Source organism: Sinocyclocheilus grahami, unplaced genomic scaffold (genome assembly GCF_001515645.1).
Source record: "Sinocyclocheilus grahami isolate Dianchi unplaced genomic scaffold, SAMN03320097.WGS_v1.1 scaffold8.1, whole genome shotgun sequence".
Taxonomy (NCBI): domain Eukaryota; kingdom Metazoa; phylum Chordata; class Actinopteri; order Cypriniformes; family Cyprinidae; genus Sinocyclocheilus; species Sinocyclocheilus grahami.
This window is the reverse complement of record NW_015505187.1, coordinates 1,865,821-1,887,882: the sequence shown is the minus strand read 5'-3', so window position 1 is coordinate 1,887,882 and position 22,062 is coordinate 1,865,821. Positions and strand designations below refer to the sequence as shown.

At 37.6% G+C, this 22,062-nt stretch overlaps 1 protein-coding gene across 1 annotated transcript in view; it reads left to right on the top strand.

The window, feature by feature from the left end:
* The window catches only part of LOC107591044 (staphylococcal nuclease domain-containing protein 1-like), a 202,198-nt gene that overhangs the window by 157,934 nt on the left and 22,202 nt on the right, over positions 1-22,062 (top strand). The window contains exon 19 of the mRNA XM_016280051.1: positions 9,431-9,572. Coding sequence (XP_016135537.1) covers positions 9,431-9,572 — 142 coding nt within the window. The remainder of the gene's footprint in view (positions 1-9,430; positions 9,573-22,062) is intronic.

The window sequence follows — 22,062 nt, the reverse complement described above, 5'->3', positions numbered from 1 at the left end:
CGCGATCACTTGCATTGTTTTCAGGATATACCGTCATGTTTGCTCATAAAGGTAAGAGTAATACATCATTCGGAACTGTAAAGGGTCTACTTTTATTTGTGTGCACTCACAATATCAACAAAATGTTGTGCTTTTATAAAATAAAGAAAACAAACATGATGCGCTTTCTGCCGTCTCGTCTTGAACAGGAGCGCTTACAAAAATGAACCGAAACTCAGCGAATACATGCCTCACAGACATGATAAATATATCTATGGAAAGCTTTAAATTACTACTAAACGAAATAAAACTAATCAAAAACAAAAACTCTTTCATTATAATCATAATCTGTAAAGATGCACTTCTCTCTAAAGGCGCGTTTAAATGAGGAGATGGCGAGTCAGGATCGGCAACTTCATCCTTGTGACACCGACTCAGAAAACACTAGTTTATTAGCAAATAATTCAAATATCTCCTTACTATCTCCCCCTGACACATTTATGGTAATAACTTTTGCCATTGCTTTGCAGCAAGCTTAAGCCTATTGCGTGCATTTGAATGCAGAACTGTTCAGCTGCGCTGACGGCACGCTCCATGCTGCTGCTGGCGGGACAATAAACACCGTTGAGCCGCTCTTAACAGTCGCGGTAGCACGGTCTTGTGTTGTTTCCACCAGCGCGGCAATTTATTTCATCACTAATTGATGGATGTCTAAAATATAAAAATAAGGAGAAGCCTAAAACAGCCACGTCTGAACTATGATGTGAAAATTGGCCCGAAGCCCGGTCCGAGGGGCGCAAAAAAGTCAGGGCCCATCGGGCACGGGCTGAAATGCAGGGCTCTAGTTCAAAGTAAAAACGTTTGAAGATTTCAAGTTTTTCAGTGAATAATGACTGAAATATCATGCATGAGTCATATGGACCACTTGATAATTTTAGTGATTTTTGTGTAATTTTTGAAGCTTGAAAGATCTTGCCCTTCATTATAATTGCATGGAAAAGAGCAGCCAGAACATTCTTCAAAATAACACCTTTTGTGATTCACACAATAAAGTCATAGAGCTTTGGAACAACTTGCGGGTAAATTAATGATGCAGATTTTCATTTTTGGGTGAACTATTTCTTTAAAGTGCACTTTTCTATTTGAATGCAGAGTTCTAGAGTGATTTCTTTCGCTCTACTCAAACAGACAGACATTTTGTCTACCCTGAAGGAGTCGCACTGTTATGTAAACACGTACTCGGGCTTCACTTCCTCTTTTCATCTTTCCCTTATGCGCTTCTCTTTCTCTCTTCCAGCATGCAACTCCCTTTTCTCGGTATTCCCCCTCTCTCTCTGTCTCTCATCTGTGCCGTGGGCTTGCAGCCAGCCATGTTGTTTGAGTGTGTGTGGGATGTGACTGGTTTTAGTGTGCTACCAGGCCTCCTTCAGGACGTAAGTGTCCCCCTGAAGAGTGGCTGTCGATGTCAGTCTAATTTTCCTCTCTTTGTCATCTTTCCTCCTTTTTACTATCCGGCTCCTCAACATCTCCATGTGTAAAGACAGCTAAACGCCCATGTTTGTCAGATGCAAGCAAGTCGATGAGCAAAGCTGCGAGAGGTGGAATATTCGATCTGAGAAAATAAAGAGGCTGCTTTTAAAGAGATAAACTGTAGCCATGACAACCCGGCATCAAGACATGCTGGGTTAAATAAACTTGATTATTTAGCTTTTAATTTGCACACGTTTTTGTGTTCTGATTCCTTTGCAGAAGGAAACAAAAAGAGAGACATATTAAACCTCTTTAGGCCAGGATTGCGTAAATGCAATTATCGGTTTATTTGATAAATGGATTTGTGTGAAGTAGACTTCACTTGAATTTCATGTCCTTCCCGGAAGCCCTCTGTCATGACTGAGTCTGATTAAAACATATGTCGCATGTGGTTATTTCATGCGGTGAAGTGTGGGCAGACAGCAGGTAGGCAGGCTAGCTGGAAATAAGCTGCTTTAAATAGCTCCGCTTCTAGTCTTTACGGCAAATGAATACTGATTTGGAAGGCTTTTATTTTTATTTTTTCTCAGCTTTGTACAAACATCAGGAGGTTTGTTCGGAATGGAATATTAGAACTCCTCCAGTGCATTTCATTCTTTGAATACATTTCCCTATGTGCAGAATAGTCAAGCAGTTCTTCAAGAGCTGATTTAGCTTTAATACACTTGCTGGTGAAATGGTAATTCACCTTATCTCTTTTCTAATGAATGTTTTAGATTACATAGTGAACAATTCACCCATGCATGTTTCGTTTATTTTATTTATTTTGACCTCGTAATAAACTCAATCTTCCAGTGAAATTATATACTTTTCTCGTTATGCATACCAGACTTCTCCAATCATTAAGTCTGCTTAAACCCACCCCTTTCTTACTAACGACTGCAAACTTGCATTCAGATCTGCTGCATTCAATCTAAACATCTTATGAATAGGACCAAGTCCCATTCTTTATTATAGTATTACTCCAAAGTGCATCACAATATGAGCAAAATGACTTGTTGCTACTTCAGTTACATCCCAACTTTGAAGGAAGAAGAATTTACAGATTCAATTAAGTTTGCTGAAACCCTTTTAACTTTAAGTCAGCTTTTTGGTGTTTAATGAACCAGATAATTCTTGTTACTGTGTTTTTTGCACACGTCATTTTGTTTTCTTTAACTGCGTTGTCATCTTTTTGCAGTCTTCCTCTAATAGCTGTGTGAAGTCAGCATTGGAGCAGAACGTCTGAGTGTTGTGCAAGGCCCCATATGCTGCCGAGTTCCCCCGAGGGCGTCATCTGTGCGGGTGGGGAGCCGCGACATGCATGCCAGACCCCTCAGAACCAGGCTGTTTTTTTTGCGCAAACGGGCTTAATTTCCATAGATACTTCCTACAGAAATGGAGCTAAACCGCTTAGCGCATGTTTAAGCGTTCTGACACCAACACCGCTGCAACAAAGGCCAGAGTTTCTGGTGATTTCTTACCTTTACCGTGCAGGAATTTCAGGCTGGTGGGAGTTTGTAACGGCTGACAGGAGGGCGGTGACATTAGCGGTGTAAGCCGCGCAACCGCCACTGCATCCCAACAGCTGCTGTCAGTGATATGAGGCTGAAGAGAAGCTCCCCGCATGCTGACATCTCGCAGCTGTTGATTCCCAAAGTGCCATGCCACCTGGGCACTTTTAATGCATAAATTTATCCTCTAAGTAACCACATCCAAGACTCCACGTCCACCTCTGCTCCACAAAACCTCCCCTCTGCGTTTCACCCCAAGTCACCCCATCCTAAGTTGGGTGGGTCGGAAAACACTGGATTTATCCAGCTTACAGCGTTCTGTGTGTTTACAGATGAGTGTAGTGTGATTATGCTAAGTGAGTTGATAGCTCAATGTTTGCTGGTTAAGTGGATGCTGACAGTGTAGGTCACTTAGTTGATGTGTTTGTCAGCGTCCGTATGTAGATTGATGTGGACTTTGGGATGCGTGATGGATGGTCGGTCTGCCCTTTGTCACCGGATGGACCCGTGTGTTAGAGTACATTTGAACCAGAAAAAGTGTGACAGTGTTGTTTTTTCCTCATGTCTAGTATAATAGTGCTTTACAGTCAAATTAGCGTTAAATGTGTTTTTTTTCTCATTACAGAGACATGCGTTTACTTGGAAAATATGTGTAAGCTGTCACTGGTAGTTCTGGTTTTAATGCCTCGAGATTGATATGTGCTTAGACACTTGGAAGCATTCATGTTAACACATCCACTACATGTAGACATGGAGCTGAAAGCGTGAATGGCATACAAATGTCTTCAAGAATATATAGCTCTGGGTCTTTTTCCCCAATTCCTTCCTTAGACTATAAGAGCTTACTATAAAGCTAATTCGATTTCAGAAAGCATTCCTGGACATGCCAGTTTAAAATGTCTCATTGGCCAATGAATGTCTGGTCGTTTGATGTGATCATTGAAATCAGTGCATTTGCAGTGTAAATGCGTGTTTAATACCTCCCATCCTACAAGTACATTGGTGCAACACCCCATTAGTACCTATTACTATTAGTATGCACTGTATTTGTATCCCGTATCCTGCTTAGATGTGTGCGTGTGCCGGGGTCAGAGGTTGTAGCTGTCAGATGTCAATCACTAGGAGTTCAAAAGAGTAAGGCTTAGCGCTGTTGTCATTCATGGATCTTTTCACATTGATTTTCTTTTTCTTTTCTTTTCTTTTCTTTTCTCTCTCTCTCTCTCTCTCTCTCTCTCTCTCTCTCTCTCTTCTTCTCCTAGTCCTCTAAGGGTGCACGTAGTCATGCATTCTAATCGGCTTCACGTTTTAGTTGCAAACAGAATATGATTGCATTCCGTCACGCTCTTGCTGCTTTTATTTAAATATTTAAGCAGTGTCAAGACAAATTTTGTATTTGTATAGTGCTTTTCAAAATGCACATTGTTTTAAGGCAGTGTGTAAAAGCTGTGCACACTGATGTTGATAAATGGGGCATTGCACTCTAAAGGAAACTGGAAATAGGCACATATTGATCCAGTGCAATGATTTTCTTCAGGAAGGTGCTCTAAATCCTTTTTTTTTATCATGCTAATATAAATGGCCACTTCAAGACTCATGGTTGTGTGTCTTTCAACATGTCATTATGACATCATAGCACTATATATTAATTTAAAGGGGGGGGGGTATTGTATTGTTTTTACTGTAATTATAAATTTTATTTATTTACTGTAAAATCTACATTTTCTCAAGATAAAAACAAACTCAAATCAGAAACAATCATTTGTGATGTCATCCTGAAGAGTGCAAAACAACTGTGACAACCTTTTCTGCTTAGACCATTCTCTTGTGATCGCGTACTTGTATCTATATCAGGGTTGTTGCTTTTGCATTGTATTTCTGCAGTGATTGAGTAATTATATCATCGATATAGACAGCATATCCATCTGCCGATTCTGGTGTAAAAGGCATTCGACGTAAAGGCATGTCTGTCTTGTTAGTCATTCCATACTGCCAATAGCTTCATCAATATGCACAGACGAATCGAGCAGATGGGCATCATGGGTCGTAGATCTTAATTGACTCAGCTAAAACTCCCTGATGATGTATTCCACCTCTCAGATTACCATTACGTTGTAGTGCCTATACAGTCTAGCACTGCATAACCCACATATTCAGCTGTGTTTGGAACGGGCCCAATCAAAATTGGGGGAGGAAATATGGTGGTGTGTCTTTTCTTGCCCTCCTAGATAACCTTGGTAGATATTTAGCAGTTTCAAGGTGTGGTAGAGTGCAAGAAACTCCCATTTTTGTTTTGGTCATTTCTTTTTTTTTTATTGATCACATGCAAATTATTGATCTTATCATGCACATTATTCTAATGCGATATGCTGACATGCACTTGAGGATGAACTTGACCTTTAGCCTCCACATCCCAGTTACCATCTGTGTGCTTACAACCAGTAGAGACTCTGATAAATATGATATCTGAATGTTTCTACAATACAGTTTACTTGGTTTGAATTTCCTCAAAATAGGTGTCAGATATTGTATTTTGACTTAAAGTCAAGTAATTTTTTAAGTGTATTTTTGTATTACAGTGGAATACAGCGTCTTACAGACTGCTAGACAGATTTACTGAAGTACGTCCCTCTTTAGAAATGTGGATCATTTCACTTTGAAGAACTGAAGCAGTGCAAGCAAAAATTGCATTCAGATATTCTCCGAGTTAAACCATCTGGTTATTCCTGTACAGTATTTGTCCTGGAATGGAGAGAAAATAGAAGTTTTGGCTTTAACTATGCTTTTTAATGGTCAGTGAATCTCTTAAATGAGATATTTCCAGTCACACACTGCTGACAAAAGATTCGTTTTCTCCCCGTCATTGGACTCACATCTTAGTATTCCAAGTATCCAATTTATGCAGCAGCTCCTGAGTTTAAGTGGACTTTGTGAAAGACGTTTGTGTGTATTGGGTGAGTGTGCCGTGCCATTATGTCTAACGCAGAAATGTCAAAAAGAGGCTTCTCTTGAATTAATGAGCCTTTATTTCCAAAGGTGCCTTCATTATGAATATAATGGGCGCTAAATTGATTTACCAAGTATAATTTAATTAATAATAAGCATGGCTTTAGATTTTTTTATTTTTTAAGCGTTATTAGATGGCTATGTGACACTGAAAGCCCTTATTGAAAAGCTCAATTAGTCGAAGTTTTACTTTAGTTGTTTTGCTGAAAAAATACAGCTTGGTTACCTGCCTCGAGTGCAGTGACTTATGGGTATTGTAGTTCTTCTCCCTGGCTCACTGTAGTGTTTGATGCATATAACTCTCTTGGATTCATTTGGCAGGTAAAGTTCAGTGTGTTCCGGTAAGAACTGGGACTATACGTTTGCTGCTTTCCCTTGGGCCCTGTGTGTTTGTGTGTATGCACTCTGGGTGTTGATGGGGATTCGCTCTCGCTGGGCGGAACACACTCTATTAGAATTGACACGCTGTCACCTTTCATCAGCATTCGGAATGGCCCCCTCCCCTGAACTCGGGGTGTGTGAGAGGCAGTTTTTATGAATGTAACTCTGCTGTATCTTTAGTCCCTGAAGAGAAATCTGACCTCTCCTTGAGTGTTCAAGACAACAGGCACAGATACACTAACATACTATTGACAAAAACTGCTGCTTTCAGTGACTGATACTACTAATAATAAATGTCACTCTATATTTTAAGGTCCAGTTCTTGCTATTAACAAACCATTAACTATTACTTTTGCCTCAATAAACTCCTAATTTGCTGCTTATTATTAATAGTTAGTAAGGTAGTTAAGTTTTGGTATTGGGTAGGATTAGGGATATAGAATATGGTCATGCAGAATATGTGCTTAATATGTACTAATAAACAGCCAATATGTTATTAATAGGCATGCTAATAAGCAACTAGTTAATAGTGAGAATTGGCCCATATGTGTTACCATAATAAAGCAATAAGCCACTTAATAGCATGCATTACACTGATTTCAGCCAAGGTCATGGCCTAAACCATTCAATGTGAAAAAAATTTGTATCACATAACCTCAAGTGGTTTATTTTATTAATAAAAATACACCAATGTTCAATAAACAATTACTATTATTAATCATTATTAAAATATATAGAATCATAAAATTTATATAAACTATTCTTCTCCCTCATTCAATTACAGTTAACTTTGCTAAGCTTTCATTTGCCCCTTTTATCTGCAAAAATGTCCTCATAAAGTGGGCAAAATTTATTTGCTATTATTTCTATGTGGGCTGGGATGAATTAACTTTTCTTTTATAAAATGAAAGTGCTCAGTAGTGTCAGCCAGTGGACGAGAGCCTAATTTGAATTTATATGAATTGATTTGAATTTTACAATTGATAACATTAGTGTAACGTTTCTACAATGGTCACTGTTGACTTGAATCAGTATAAATGTATCATCTGTATCCTCTATGGGTACCATGACACTATTATAAGTGTCCAAGCTACAATATTTTAACATATTTTTGTAAAATTTCCATTATAATTGTGTTTAAACTCTAAAACTTCCTTTAGAAATTAGACAAGAGCCAAATTATACCTCAGAAAATTGTGAACTGCAACTGTAGTTAAGGAAAGATTGGTTTATAGTGGTTTTAAGGCGAGGTGGAACAGTGTTTCATTAGCATAACTATAGGGTCTTTGTAGTTGCAATTTAAATTGCTGTATTAATTTTGAATATGTGATCACAGGTGTTTATCATAAGTTTACCATAGTTTCAAACTGGATTTATCCGATCAGTGTTTAGAGTTTCTCATTAGCCCATGTCAGAGGCTCGTATTTCTGCTTCTGTAGATCTGCTAATGTGTTTTTTGTCCTTTGAGGATTCCAGTTAGCATGCAACAAAGCTGTCGTTTCACTCGTCCCGTCTCTCACTCTGTCACACTTGTTTTATGTGGCTTATTGCTATGGATTTAGGCCACAGGCAGCTCAATGACAGAATACATCACAAATCCTTTCTCTTCATGATCCCGCCCAGCAGCAGTCATATACCTGCACTCATGTGGAACAAACAAGAATGGTTGGTTGCTCACAGAAGGTCATTTGCCCAGGGTGCAGTGTGTCTCTGAGTCATTGTGTGTGTTTGTGGCTTCTTTTGTGCTTTTTCAGTGGAGGATACGTGAGAGTGGGCTTTTGCATATGTCCGCCTGGTCACGCGTGTCTCAAGTGCCCTTGCCTTGACGCCGCGTGTCAGAGGTCACGTGGCTGCAGGAAGCGCGGGGTCTGCGCTGACCAGCAGTGCCAGAAATGACATTGTGACAGTCGGCACTGTAACGAGTGTTGACACTCAAATCTGGGTGACTGCGATTGGTCCTCCAGGTTTGATTATAACTTCGTATTACTGTGCAAGGGCATTGTGGGTAGTGGGGTTAGACTAGCGCCCTTGCTGTTGAGTGGTTTGCTGTGTTTAAATCTTCATTAACCCTGGCGTTTTCCCCAAGGAATAATTTTCCTCCATGTTCCCTTGTTTTTGTCACGCTTGGGGGAAATAATCAGATGTAATTGGGTAGTTTGACCCTGTAGTTTATCATTTGGTGGCTGAGTTTGCAAGGCTTTACTGCATGTCACCAGCTGTATTTTTACATCTATGTTAATTCACAGTCTGGTGGTGAAATTGGCCTGTAAATGTCGGCCTTGCAGTCCTGGTGGACATAATTAGCTAAAACCAGCACCGTGAGGAAGCGCATATAAAAGTCTGGTTTGTAATTAGCTGCCTCCTGCTCTCTGGGAGAGAAAAAATTAATGGAATAACGTGGAAAACTTCAATAGCTGATGAACATCATTTGCTAATAAAGCCTCCGAACTGAAGTAAGGGGCGGTTGCGTAAGAGCCTGTTAATTTGTCATGTTTGTATTTCGTAATAGGCTCAACCTTCAGCGCTTAGTAAGCAAAACAAACTGCTTTGCACATAGGGGCTCTTTTCTTGGCATTTCATAAAGCATTGATGAAGTAGAACTTCTCGTCCTTAGTTTTGGCACGTTGCTGAAATCCGCACTCAAATTTGTGATTTGCAACCGCAAGTCTTAATGAGCTCGTTCTTGCTTCATGATTCTCTGCCCTCTGTCTCTGGCGGTGTTGAACAAATCTAGCCAATACCGCCTGTCATCCGTGAAGTGCAGAGGTCATTGTGACCTTCTCACGGGTGGGTAAATAGGTTACCGACCCATCATGTGAATGTGCAGGGATTATCAACAAATGCAATGTTCACACTGATGCTAGCAGATTAAACCACTCAGATTTTGTTCGGTCTGAGGTGTTAATAGGTTTAAGTGAACATGAAATCAAAATTAACCCCACTTACTTAATAAACAAAATGCTATGTAGCTGTAATGTATTGGTCATTTTTAGATCCCGGTTTAAACTGGAAAATGTTTTTTATTTTTTATTTTTTGTCAACAGCTCTGGGCCAATTATGAAGAGAAACCAAAAGAAGAGGTGGCTCAGCTCACAGAGGAGAAGGAACGTGTGGCGAAATACAGAGCCGTCTATGTCACCGAGATCACAGATGGACTGCACTTCTACGCGCAGGATGTGGAAACCGGTGGGTGCTGCACTCATTTCTAAAACCAATGGAGAAACAGTGACGTCCATGCAAACGTGGTCCAATTAGTCCCTGTGGTACATGCTGTAACTACAGGCAAACAGCATCTTACTCCATTGACAGACCCTCAAAAAATTCTAAAAATTTTTATTTTGTAAATTATGAATTTGACATCATGGTTCAAAATAGTTGCTAGTGAAGGGTTTGTGTACATTCTTTTTATTTTCATGTCATTGTCCTGCAGCTCTAGAGTGTTTAGTCATGTGACATTAATGGCTTAGGTGATTTAAAATGATGAAAAAAGCACAAAGATATCAGAATGCAAGTCATATTCTGCTATTGTAAATGGGAATGCTAACACATGGCATTTTACTGATTAAACAGTCAGCAGCAAAAAGCCGTCTGAATCACATAATTTAAATTGGCTTCCTTCATTATGTTTTGATGACGAGCTCTCGGGTTTTACACTAATGGGCATCTTATCCAACTCCACATTCAACCAGGCATGATTATGACATCATACCTGAAGGGCTTTCTTCAGACTCCAGATATGATGATTATTAAATGTAGCCGCTCCAGCAAATTCCAGTTAGGAAACATTGCAGGTTGTGTGTGTTGCCCTCTAAATGCCCTGAGTGATCTCTTTGCTCAGTGTGATAGCAACTAGTCATTAAACATGACATCTGAATCGCCCTTGGTAGTGACCTAGTCCATGATATGGCAGCCGTCCTGAGATTCAAAGAGCTGTTTTAGTGAACAAACACTTTTTCTCTCTTCCATTCACATTTTCATATAAAATCATTTAAAAACTACATTTTGTATTTACTTGCATTATCTTTGTGTAATATTTAAAAATTTTTGATGATCTGAAACATTAAAGTGTGACAAACATGCAAAAAAATAAGAAATCAGGAAGGGGGCCAACACTTTTTCACACCACTGTACATGCGCGCGCGCACACACACCAGAAAAAATATCCTAATTATGCGCGCACACTGTTGTTAGTTGCATAATTAGGGTCTCGCTACATGTTCCAGTGGCAGACTTCATTGGCAGGACCATAAAATTGACTTCCGTTGTCTCTTAATGCGTCTTAATTTGCAAATTAATTAATTTGCATGAATTTATAATAAATCTGAGGCTTGCATTGCCAGGAGCGTGACAATCCTATCGCTTTTAGTGTGCCGTTTGGCTTCAAATAGCTCCATCTCAGAGACCTGCAGGTGTCGAAACACGTTGAAAAACAACTAAGGGAAAATGTTAAAGAAAAGGGTGAGATTCTGGCCACCCTCAATGTATGACTTTAGTCCCTCAGATGACCTTTAACCCCTGCAGGTTGCCCTGAGAGGAAGTGAAGACTGTGCCACGTCTAGTAACCATCACACCAATGAATTCCAGCAGCAAGTCACACACACACACATACACTCAGCTCTTTGTGAGGTAATTATTCAGGTTATCTGGTTAGCTGCAGAAGAAAAGCAGGTCAGAGCAAATATAGTGCAAAAACGGAGGGAGACGCGAGATAGAAAACAGGAAGTAGTGAGAGAAGATAAGACAGAAAAACGCTGAGCTGAATATGCAGTATGTTTGCAGCTTTGCACTGTTTTAGTTTTTTAGTTGTGTTGTTTTTTTAAGGGCTTTTTTTGTCAGATGAACCAGCAAGTGTGCATCTTTTCCCTTGTTTAATTGGCCAATGTTTTCCACTGAGAGGACTGGAAATGGAGATGGAGAGAGAGAGAGATGTGCTCGTTAGAGAAACAGGATTGTTATTTTCAGCTGAAAGTCATTCCTCTTTCTCTCTCTCACACTCTCTCCAAACTGCATTAAGGAGGTCTCATTCCTTGTAGAGCACTTCAAAGCAGAGCCCTATAAAAACCTACAAGCCAGTCGCTTTGCAATTTCATTACCGGTTTCTCACAGTAGCTTCAGAAAGACAGGAAAATTTGAACAGGGCGGGCACGATTTTCATAAACACTTTGAAGACGAGCCTTTTGATTATGACATAACTCTTTATGTCTACAAATTTCGCATCTAATAATTCCACTTTCTTCCCTTATGGTGGTCTTGCAGAAAGGAATGTTGGAGTTTCGTATCATTTGAATTTCAAAAATTCAAATAATATTAAAAGAAAAGTCATCACTTGAATATACAGTGTGGATGTCAGGTTCATGTGAAGGTCTGATTTATGAATAAGTGTGAATAATAGAGGACTGTTCACATTCATAAGTATAGAAAGCACTTATAAAGCTATATATATATATATATATGTAGAGAGAGAGAGAGAGAATACTATAAAAATATAAAAGTATAAAAATAATAGATGGAAATTTTTTTTTTAAATTTAATTATTTTTTACATTATTTATAAATTATACATTTATGAACACTTTTTTTGTTTATTAGTGCATTTATGTATTATTACCATATTAAAAACACATTATGTGGCATTTTAACATTACACACTTCATCTTTACAGAGGATAACAGCAATCACGTTCTTAAGCTTAGACAAGAACAGAATGATCGTAATGGATCATAATTTCACCATCTGATGGGCAGATAATAGTAGCCCATTACCAAAGGGGTTGCAGAGTGCACTGACTTGCTTTAAAAAGAACTCTGATTCTCAGATTCAACTTTGATTATTTTGCTGTTGTTTTTACAGATTGACTGTTTTTGTTATCATGAAACTGGTAGTGCATGCATTAATCAGTACATGAGCTGCAGAGCCAATCAACTCTTCATTCAGAATCTGAAGAGACATATGTAATATTTCTGCTTGTCACACTGTAATTCAATCCAGTCACATGTCTGCAACGTGTTTAGCCACTGTCTTTATGTCAGTGTAAATAACAGATCAAATCAAGATTTGATCAAAATTCTGAACACGTCTGTAACCTCTGCATAGTTATTTTTCCCTGCGACTCAAACTCGGGCTGTTACACAGAGTCGTGTCAAGTGAAAATAAACAGCTCTGATTGATTTTGTGGTATCACAGGGCTGAAGCTGCCATCTCTTGTGAGCACTGCGCAGTCTGCGGTTAATGTACAGCCCGACGCTGTGATGATCTCAGCTCACGACTTAATTTAAAAGACTCTAAACACCCACAAATCGCCCTGATAGCATCTCCGGTTTCCAGCACCCCATGCAGAGCAGGGAAAAGCTGGCACACTTTCTCTCTCTCTCTCTCTCTCTCTCTCTCTCTCTCTCTGCGGTTAATGTACAGCCCGACGCTGTGATGATCTCAGCTCACGACTTAATTTAAAAGACTCTAAACACCCACAAATCGCCCTGATAGCATCTCCGGTTTCCAGCACCCCATGCAGAGCAGGGAAAAGCTGGCACACTTTCTCTCTCTCTCTCTCTCTCTCTCTCTCTCTCTCTCTCTCTGTCTCTATCAATTCTTTTCCTTTTCTCTGTGTTCTTTAATTAGTTAGATTTAATTACTCAAAGTGTGGGATCAGTAGTGAAACGCAATTCCTTGGGCAAAGGAACGTCTGTGTGTATCTCCAGAGGCCGTGTGTAATTTCTCTCTGGGGTGGGGGTGCTGTGTAGTTGTGTAACTGAAACCTCAGTAAAGTAATGAACACTTTCGGTTACCCGCACTGACAGATTAGTTTGGGCATTAGCGTCAGCAAACCCGTCTGTAACAGGCACATTAGCTGCTGTTTGTCTTCAGCTGGTGGAAAGTAATTCAGAACAGAGATGGGTTTGTCACCTTGTGTAGATATTTGGGAGTATAATTACGTGTCAATTTGCAGTGACTATAATTATGTATGGCAGGTTTGTCTCCTGTCTTTATTTGTATGTGATTTTTATTTTTCCCAGCACTTGATACTGTCTGGAACGGTCATGAAAAACCTGGAAATACTAGGGAATTTGACCACTGTAATTTAAAACATTTGTCATGGAGCCCTAAATTAAATATTGATCATTTGTATTAATCTTTTTAGATTTATTTTTAACATTGCAACGTTAAAATAGTATTGTAGTTTCTTTCCATGTTTTTTGTAATAATTTTAATATAAATGTCATGTTTTTTGTTGTTGTTTTTTTACTGTTTAACAATTAAATAGTATTGTAGATTCTTTCCGCCCTAAATTAATATATTTTATTTACATTTTGTATAACATTGAAATAGTATTGTATTTATATTTTAAATGAATTTATTTTAATTACTGCATGACATTAATAGCAACGTAGATTCTTTCTGCCCAATTTTTTATATTTTTATATAAATTGTATGTATTTTTATTTACTGTATGACATTTATGCTTTATATTTTTGTATTTGCATATCATTTATAAATTAATTGTATGTCTTATTTGTGTTACATTATATTTATAACCTAAAAAGAGATTTGCAGATTTTTTCAAATTGTTATTTTGCTCTTTTAGTGTATTGTAGTATGTTGAAAGGGCACTTTTTTTCTTTAACTTTTAATTTCATTTATTATTTATTTTATTTATCATACATAGTAAACTTAAATAGTCAAACTTCAATGTAAATACTTGGAAATATTTACAATTACACGTCCTCTTAAATGTTATATTTGTAGTGTTTTGTTTTGTTTTCCTTGAATTACCAATGGTCCACCCCACCCATCTTCCTTCGGTCAATTACTTGCCCCTAACCAGCAGAGACAGTGAGATACTGTACATATGTTTGATCTTTCTGGTTGATGAGTGTCTTAGGCAGTGGTGGTATTAGTTTGGCTAGTGGGGGTAGAGGGGCCGTCTCTGGCACACAGCTTAATGACTTGAGTGGTTCCCTTACCAGGTGCCAGTTTATACACATCCACCACCGCTCACCCCTACATGCAACAGCTGTTTTATACCTAATGAAGGCCAGCCCACTCGCCTAGCAGGGGGAAATGTATTTTTCCGGCTTCACCTTAATTTGTGCTCACTGTTCCCATAAACATTCACCACTGGACAACATTCTGCATCCATTTCACACCCTGCTGTTGGTCTTCTGCAAAGCCATCCTCCTTTTTCATTGGTTGCGCTTCACAAGTGGAGTGACTGGAAACGATGCTTTGATATTGATTTAATTAAGGGGGGGGGCGAACGCTGGTACTTTGTATTGATTTCAGCAGTGGAGGGGAGTCTGTAGGCGTGGAGGTGCGAGCCGCAGTGTGAAGCACTCTTGATTAGCACTCGAGTGTAGTCTGAACATCTCCTGAAACCCTGTTCTGTAGATTTAGAGAAGCTTTAGGTAATTGTGTCTGTAATATTCATGGATTTCAGGATATATACATACATACAGTGCCATTCAAAATTTGGGATCAGTAAGATTTTATTTTTATTTTTTTTAAAGAAGTTTCTTATGCTCATCAAGGCTGCATTTATTTGACCAAAAATACAGAAAATAATGTCATTTTATAAAACATTATTGCAATTTAAAATATAATTTATTCCTGTGAAGCAAAGCTGAATTTTCAGCATCATTACTCCTACAGTACATCATTGATCCTTCAGAAATCTCTCTAATATGCTGATTTATCATCAATGTTGGAAACAGTTGTGCTGATTAATATTTTTTGGGACCGGTGATACTTTTTTCAGGATTCTTTGATAAATAAAAAGTTTAAAAGATCAGCGTTTATTCCAAATCTAAATTGTTACAATATACACTACTATTCAAAAATTCTCTTTTTTTTTTTAAAGACATTAATACTTTAATTCAGCAAGGATGTGTTAAATGGATAAAAAGTGATAGTAAAGACTTACATTGTTAGAAAATATATTTATTTCAAATGAAAGCTGTTCTTTTTATTCATCAAAGAAAAAAGTATCGCAAGTTCCAAAAAAATCTGCATATTAGAACGAGTTCTGAATCATGTGACACTGAAGACTGGAGTAATGGCTGATGAAAATTCAGCGCTGCGTCACAGAAATAAATTATATTTTAAAGTATATTAAAATAGGAAACCAATATTAGAAATTGCAATAATATTTCACAATATTGCTGTTTTTTCTGTAGTTTTGATCAAATAAATACAGCCTTGATGAGCATAAGAGGTCCCATTAAAAATCTTACTGATCCTAAACTTTTGAATGGCAGTGTATATATATTTTATAATGGTCTAAGATTTATTGTGGAGTTGAAGAGATGGAGCATTTTGAGCTGGAGGGAGAGTTTCTACTCTATTCTCAGCATAACAAATAATGTAATTCCAATAAATGCAGCTTTCACAGCCAGGCTTTCTCAAAGTCTTTTGGCTTTATGAATCGTTATTGAAGTTCTGCAATTATGAAGCAGGTAACCAAACTGCCTCTTTACCATGACCGCTTTTAACAAAGCAGAAACCAAAAAGGTGCTTTGCACGCCTGGAGCACAGCAGGGCATTATGGGTATATTTGGAAACTTGCAATCAAAACACAGAGTCAGGGTCTCACCCACAGCCTGTGCAATGGGAGGAAAAACACGCAGATGCTGCCCCTGCCCTCCCTTCACAATGGCTCTGAAAGCACAGAGCTGTAATTTAGCACCGGGCACTGATTGCTGTGACACCGCTGTGCCGTCTATACACCAAAACTGGGCACTTTTTGTCCAACCCGGGGATTGTTTTGTGTCTGTATCCCTGTTTATGTTTCCATGTACATGTGTTTGTTATATTTCTTTCTGTCTCTTCATGTTTTCCCTAATTTAACGGCATAAGCAGCTATATAGGAGCCTGTAGATTTTTTTTTTTTCTCGTTGAGGTCTTTTCCATTCTCCTCATTCCCACCCCCACTCCCTCTCAGTCAATCACGAGTGCCGGGAGGAGAGGTGAAATTCTTTAATACTACCTTTATCCTTGCAGAACGGACCCCGTCCACCTGCCAATGAATGTTTAATGAGACGAGCGGGCAGGTGGGCCAGCCCACATCACCACGTGCCGCCCCGGTGTCAGTGTGAAATGTGGCTTTGTCCTTAAGCTCGCGTGGGCTGTCGCTTTTACCTGGAGAGGAAGGAAAAGAGGGAATGAACATCACTGTTTAAAAGAGATAAAGACGTTTCTGCAAAAGGCTTTGAGCGAAGGGGTGATCATTGGCGAGTGTGTGCTTTTTTTAATATAAATGTTCGTGGGTGGCGTGCGTTTCTTTTACTTGTGGTCAAACTTTAAAATTGAAGCTGAATATAACCGCTATTTTTGATTGTCACACACCCCTTTCAATGTCATGTTTGCTTATTACATAACTTAAAAGTGCTGAACATGTTTCATGCATTAATTTTATTGTTGTATTATTTTAGGGTATTTTTGTTATTTTTACATAATTGACTTGATTGTTGTCATGTGTCATGGCATGTGCAGGTTGTTATTCATCTGAAAAGAAAAAAAAACATTTTGCTCAAAGAAAATGAAGCCATTTTAGGATCATTAAGATTTTTTTGCATGAACATTTTCATAAGTACAAATTTTCACGTTTTTTAAATTTCTGATTACTCAAGTAGTTTTTTTTTGTAATATAGAATTTTTATCGGAATACATTGTTTTTCTGTTTTTCTCATTGCAGTAATAACAATGAGATTTTCTTTGCCGTACAGTAATGAGAATTCGGGAAGAAAATGATCTCAATGCAAGAAGTCTTAATGGTCTTATTAATAGATTCATTTTATTTATGCAAAATATAATGTCTTATTTTTTTCATGAGTTGGGGTTGAATTATGGCTTATTGTTTGCTGATTTTGTGAGATTTCACCCACATGCAGTATTTATGCTTGGGAATGGTAGCTAAATTTCTGTTTAATGTGGTGATTTGGAGACATCGGTATTAGTATTGTCTCATTTCTTTAGTCTTGTTCCCTCTGGGAATCGTTTCATGGAATAATATGGCAGTAACATTGATATTAGGTCTAATCACTCTTCTCTGAGCATTTGCATATTTGCTCTCAGCTACAGCCATAGCAGCACATTTAAATACATTTTAAGAAGGGCATTTCTGTGGCGTTGCTAAGGTGTTCATTAGTACATTGTGTGGTTGCTAGGGTGGTTTCTAGGTGGTTGCTAGTTATTACTGAAGTCAAGAGTCCCCCTGTCTCCCTTTACCCCCCTGACTGTATATGTAAAGGTGCCTTCTTTTTCAGTGTAAGCCAATGGGATTTTTTGCCCATTTCGTCTGCCAGGCAAAAATCTTAAGTCTGATCACTCAAAAGTAATGGCACACCTCTCATCAACAAGCCATGAGGATGTGGGATGAGTTACTTATTTCAAATCCCTAACACCTTTGCATGAGCCATAATAATAGCAAGTAAATAAGTTTGCCTTAGTGAACACAATTAATTATGGGCTATAGAGAAGGAGTGAACATGGGATTTGTTGAAATGCTGTCATATCTCTGGGATCGACCTTTTTTCTCTGTGGGTTTCTCTCTCTCCTTCTCCAGCTGTTGTTTTCAAATGGTGCAAAACGCTCCGAGTGAGAGGTTGATCCCACTTGGTTGCATTGTGGGAAACGTGAGGTAGGCATGGAAGTGTTTGACCCACCGGATGCGATTTACGGTATATTCATCTTTCCAATGCAAATAAACGCAGGTGTGGGATATTTATATGCTTTTTGCAACTATGCTATGTGTGTACAGGCAGCACTCATCCCTCATAGCTTGTAATGTCAAGACGGTGTGTCATATGTGAGGAGTGAATCATCCATATAGAGTAACTGAGATGGAGACCATTAAAATAAACATGTTTCCTGCAGTACAGGATTCTCACATTTTTATTACATTCTTATAAATATTCACAGCTCAAACTGTGAGTCTTTTGTCCACCAAACAAGTGACAATTACAGTGGTTCAAATGAAATGGTGAAAATGGAAATGTTATGGTTCCAGCAGAGGATCAGTGGATCAGTCATCCAAGATGGACATAGGTTATAGTGACAGGTTTGAAATGGACATTATTGCTGTGTTGATAGCCAGAGGGCCAACAAGCAAACAAGATGTGCTGGTATATCAAGACTTCAGAAAAACTCAAATTCAGAGCAGTATATCTGTAAAACATGACTCCAGGACATGCATTTTGTATGTGTGTATGTATATTTGACTTGATTATTATTATTATTATTATTAACTGAGCTAATATAAATTATTGGTTTAAAAACACTGAATTTAAATGGCAAGCAAAAATGTAAACAAAGAAATTTAAAAAAAAATTAAACAACTAGTGGTTGATAAAGGCAGAAAATCATATTTTATCTAATTATCATTTTATGTAGTAATATTTTATTAGTAAACATTTATTTATATAGCACCTTTCAAAACAAAGTTACAAAGTGCTTTACAATAAAAAGATCAGTACAGTAACAAAATACAAAAAATACCATCAAAATTAAGCAAAAGTCATTATTAGGCCATTAAATTGCAAAAATAACAGCATTATTATATTAATGTAATAATTATTAAAATAATTATATAATATAAGACGTTTCTGCAAAAGGCTTTGAGCGAAGGGGTGATCATTGGCGAGTGTGTGCTTTTTTTAATATAAATGTTCGTGGGTGGCGTGCGTTTCTTTTACTTGTGGTCAAACTTTAAAATTGAAGCTGAATATAACCGCTATTTTTGATTGTCACACACCCCTTTCAATGTCATGTTTGCTTATTACATAACTTAAAAGTGCTGAACATGTTTCATGCATTAATTTTATTGTTGTATTATTTTAGGGTATTTTTGTTATTTTTACATAATTGACTTGATTGTTGTCATGTGTCATGGCATGTGCAGGTTGTTATTCATCTGAAAAGAAAAAAAAACATTTTGCTCAAAGAAAATGAAGCCATTTTAGGATCATTAAGATTTTTTTGCATGAACATTTTCATAAGTACAAATTTTCACGTTTTTTAAATTTCTGATTACTCAAGTAGTTTTTTTTTGTAATATAGAATTTTTATCGGAATACATTGTTTTTCTGTTTTTCTCATTGCAGTAATAACAATGAGATTTTCTTTGCCGTACAGTAATGAGAATTCGGGAAGAAAATGATCTCAATGCAAGAAGTCTTAATGGTCTTATTAATAGATTCATTTTATTTATGCAAAATATAATGTCTTATTTTTTTCATGAGTTGGGGTTGAATTATGGCTTATTGTTTGCTGATTTTGTGAGATTTCACCCACATGCAGTATTTATGCTTGGGAATGGTAGCTAAATTTCTGTTTAATGTGGTGATTTGGAGACATCGGTATTAGTATTGTCTCATTTCTTTAGTCTTGTTCCCTCTGGGAATCGTTTCATGGAATAATATGGCAGTAACATTGATATTAGGTCTAATCACTCTTCTCTGAGCATTTGCATATTTGCTCTCAGCTACAGCCATAGCAGCACATTTAAATACATTTTAAGAAGGGCATTTCTGTGGCGTTGCTAAGGTGTTCATTAGTACATTGTGTGGTTGCTAGGGTGGTTTCTAGGTGGTTGCTAGTTATTACTGAAGTCAAGAGTCCCCCTGTCTCCCTTTACCCCCCTGACTGTATATGTAAAGGTGCCTTCTTTTTCAGTGTAAGCCAATGGGATTTTTTGCCCATTTCGTCTGCCAGGCAAAAATCTTAAGTCTGATCACTCAAAAGTAATGGCACACCTCTCATCAACAAGCCATGAGGATGTGGGATGAGTTACTTATTTCAAATCCCTAACACCTTTGCATGAGCCATAATAATAGCAAGTAAATAAGTTTGCCTTAGTGAACACAATTAATTATGGGCTATAGAGAAGGAGTGAACATGGGATTTGTTGAAATGCTGTCATATCTCTGGGATCGACCTTTTTTCTCTGTGGGTTTCTCTCTCTCCTTCTCCAGCTGTTGTTTTCAAATGGTGCAAAACGCTCCGAGTGAGAGGTTGATCCCACTTGGTTGCATTGTGGGAAACGTGAGGTAGGCATGGAAGTGTTTGACCCACCGGATGCGATTTACGGTATATTCATCTTTCCAATGCAAATAAACGCAGGTGTGGGATATTTATATGCTTTTTGCAACTATGCTATGTGTGTACAGGCAGCACTCATCCCTCATATGTCAAGACGTCAAGACGGTGTGTCATATGTGAGGAGTGAATCATCCATATAGAGTAACTGAGATGGAGACCATTAAAATTTCCTGCAGTCCTGCAGTACAGGATTCTCACATTTTTATTACATTCTTATAAATATTCACAGCTCAAACTGTGAGTCTTTTGTCCACCAAACAAGTGACAATTACAGTGGTTCAAATGAAATGGTGAAAATGGAAATGTTATGGTTCCAGCAGAGGATCAGTGGATCAGTCATCCAAGATGGACATAGGTTATAGTGACAGGTTTGAAATGGACATTATTGCTGTGTTGATAGCCAGAGGGCCAACAAGCAAACAAGATGTGCTGGTATATCAAGACTTCAGAAAAACTCAAATTCAGAGCAGTATATCTGTAAAACATGACTCCAGGACATGCATTTTGTATGTGTGTATGTATATTTGACTTGATTATTATTATTATTATTATTAACTGAGCTAATATAAATTATTGGTTTAAAAACACTGAATTTAAATGGCAAGCAAAAATGTAAACAAAGAAATTTAAAAAAAAATTAAACAACTAGTGGTTGATAAAGGCAGAAAATCATATTTTATCTAATTATCATTTTATGTAGTAATATTTTATTAGTAAACATTTATTTATATAGCACCTTTCAAAACAAAGTTACAAAGTGCTTTACAATAAAAAGATCAGTACAGTAACAAAATACAAAAAATACCATCAAAATTAAGCAAAAGTCATTATTAGGCCATTAAATTGCAAAAATAACAGCATTATTATATTAATGTAATAATTATTAAAATAATTATATAATATAATTAAATTATATCATTTCAATAACAAGGTCAAGGGTTTGATTCCCAGGGAATGCATGAAATGGTCAAAGATATACCTTGAATGCATTGTATGTCGCTTTGGAAAAAATGTGTGATAAATGCATTTATTATTATTATTAGCATCATCATTGATAATAACGTTTTCTTACTATTTTTTTTTTTATATACTAATAATAGCTGTTGTGATATTTATTAAATTGTTTTAATTACTAAAAAGGATGGAAAAACTGACTGAAATGTTAGTGCATAAATTGGAAAATAGTGCTAGTAATTTAAAATGCAAAAAGATAACCCTGGTGCGTGTGTGTGTGAGAGGAAGGCATTTTTTCATGCAGAGAACCTTTGACTTGGGAGATTAAACATTTACATTAGCTAAGAGTCCTTGGCGGTCCTGCTCACTGTGTTATCTGAATAGGGAACTTTTCATCTCATAGTGAACTCTCTCAGACTCATCTGTGAGCTTCCACCTCATGTCCTCTATAACTCTCACTCGTCCCTCATCAGAGCAGGAGGTGAATGCAAATCCGTAGACATGTTCTGCTCGTGCTAATTAACGTTACACGCTGACCGGGAGCTAGCTGTGTGCAAAGCACTATGCACTGAAAACACTCTCTCTCTCTCTCTCTCTCTCACTCTCTCTCTCTCACTCTCACTCTCACTCTC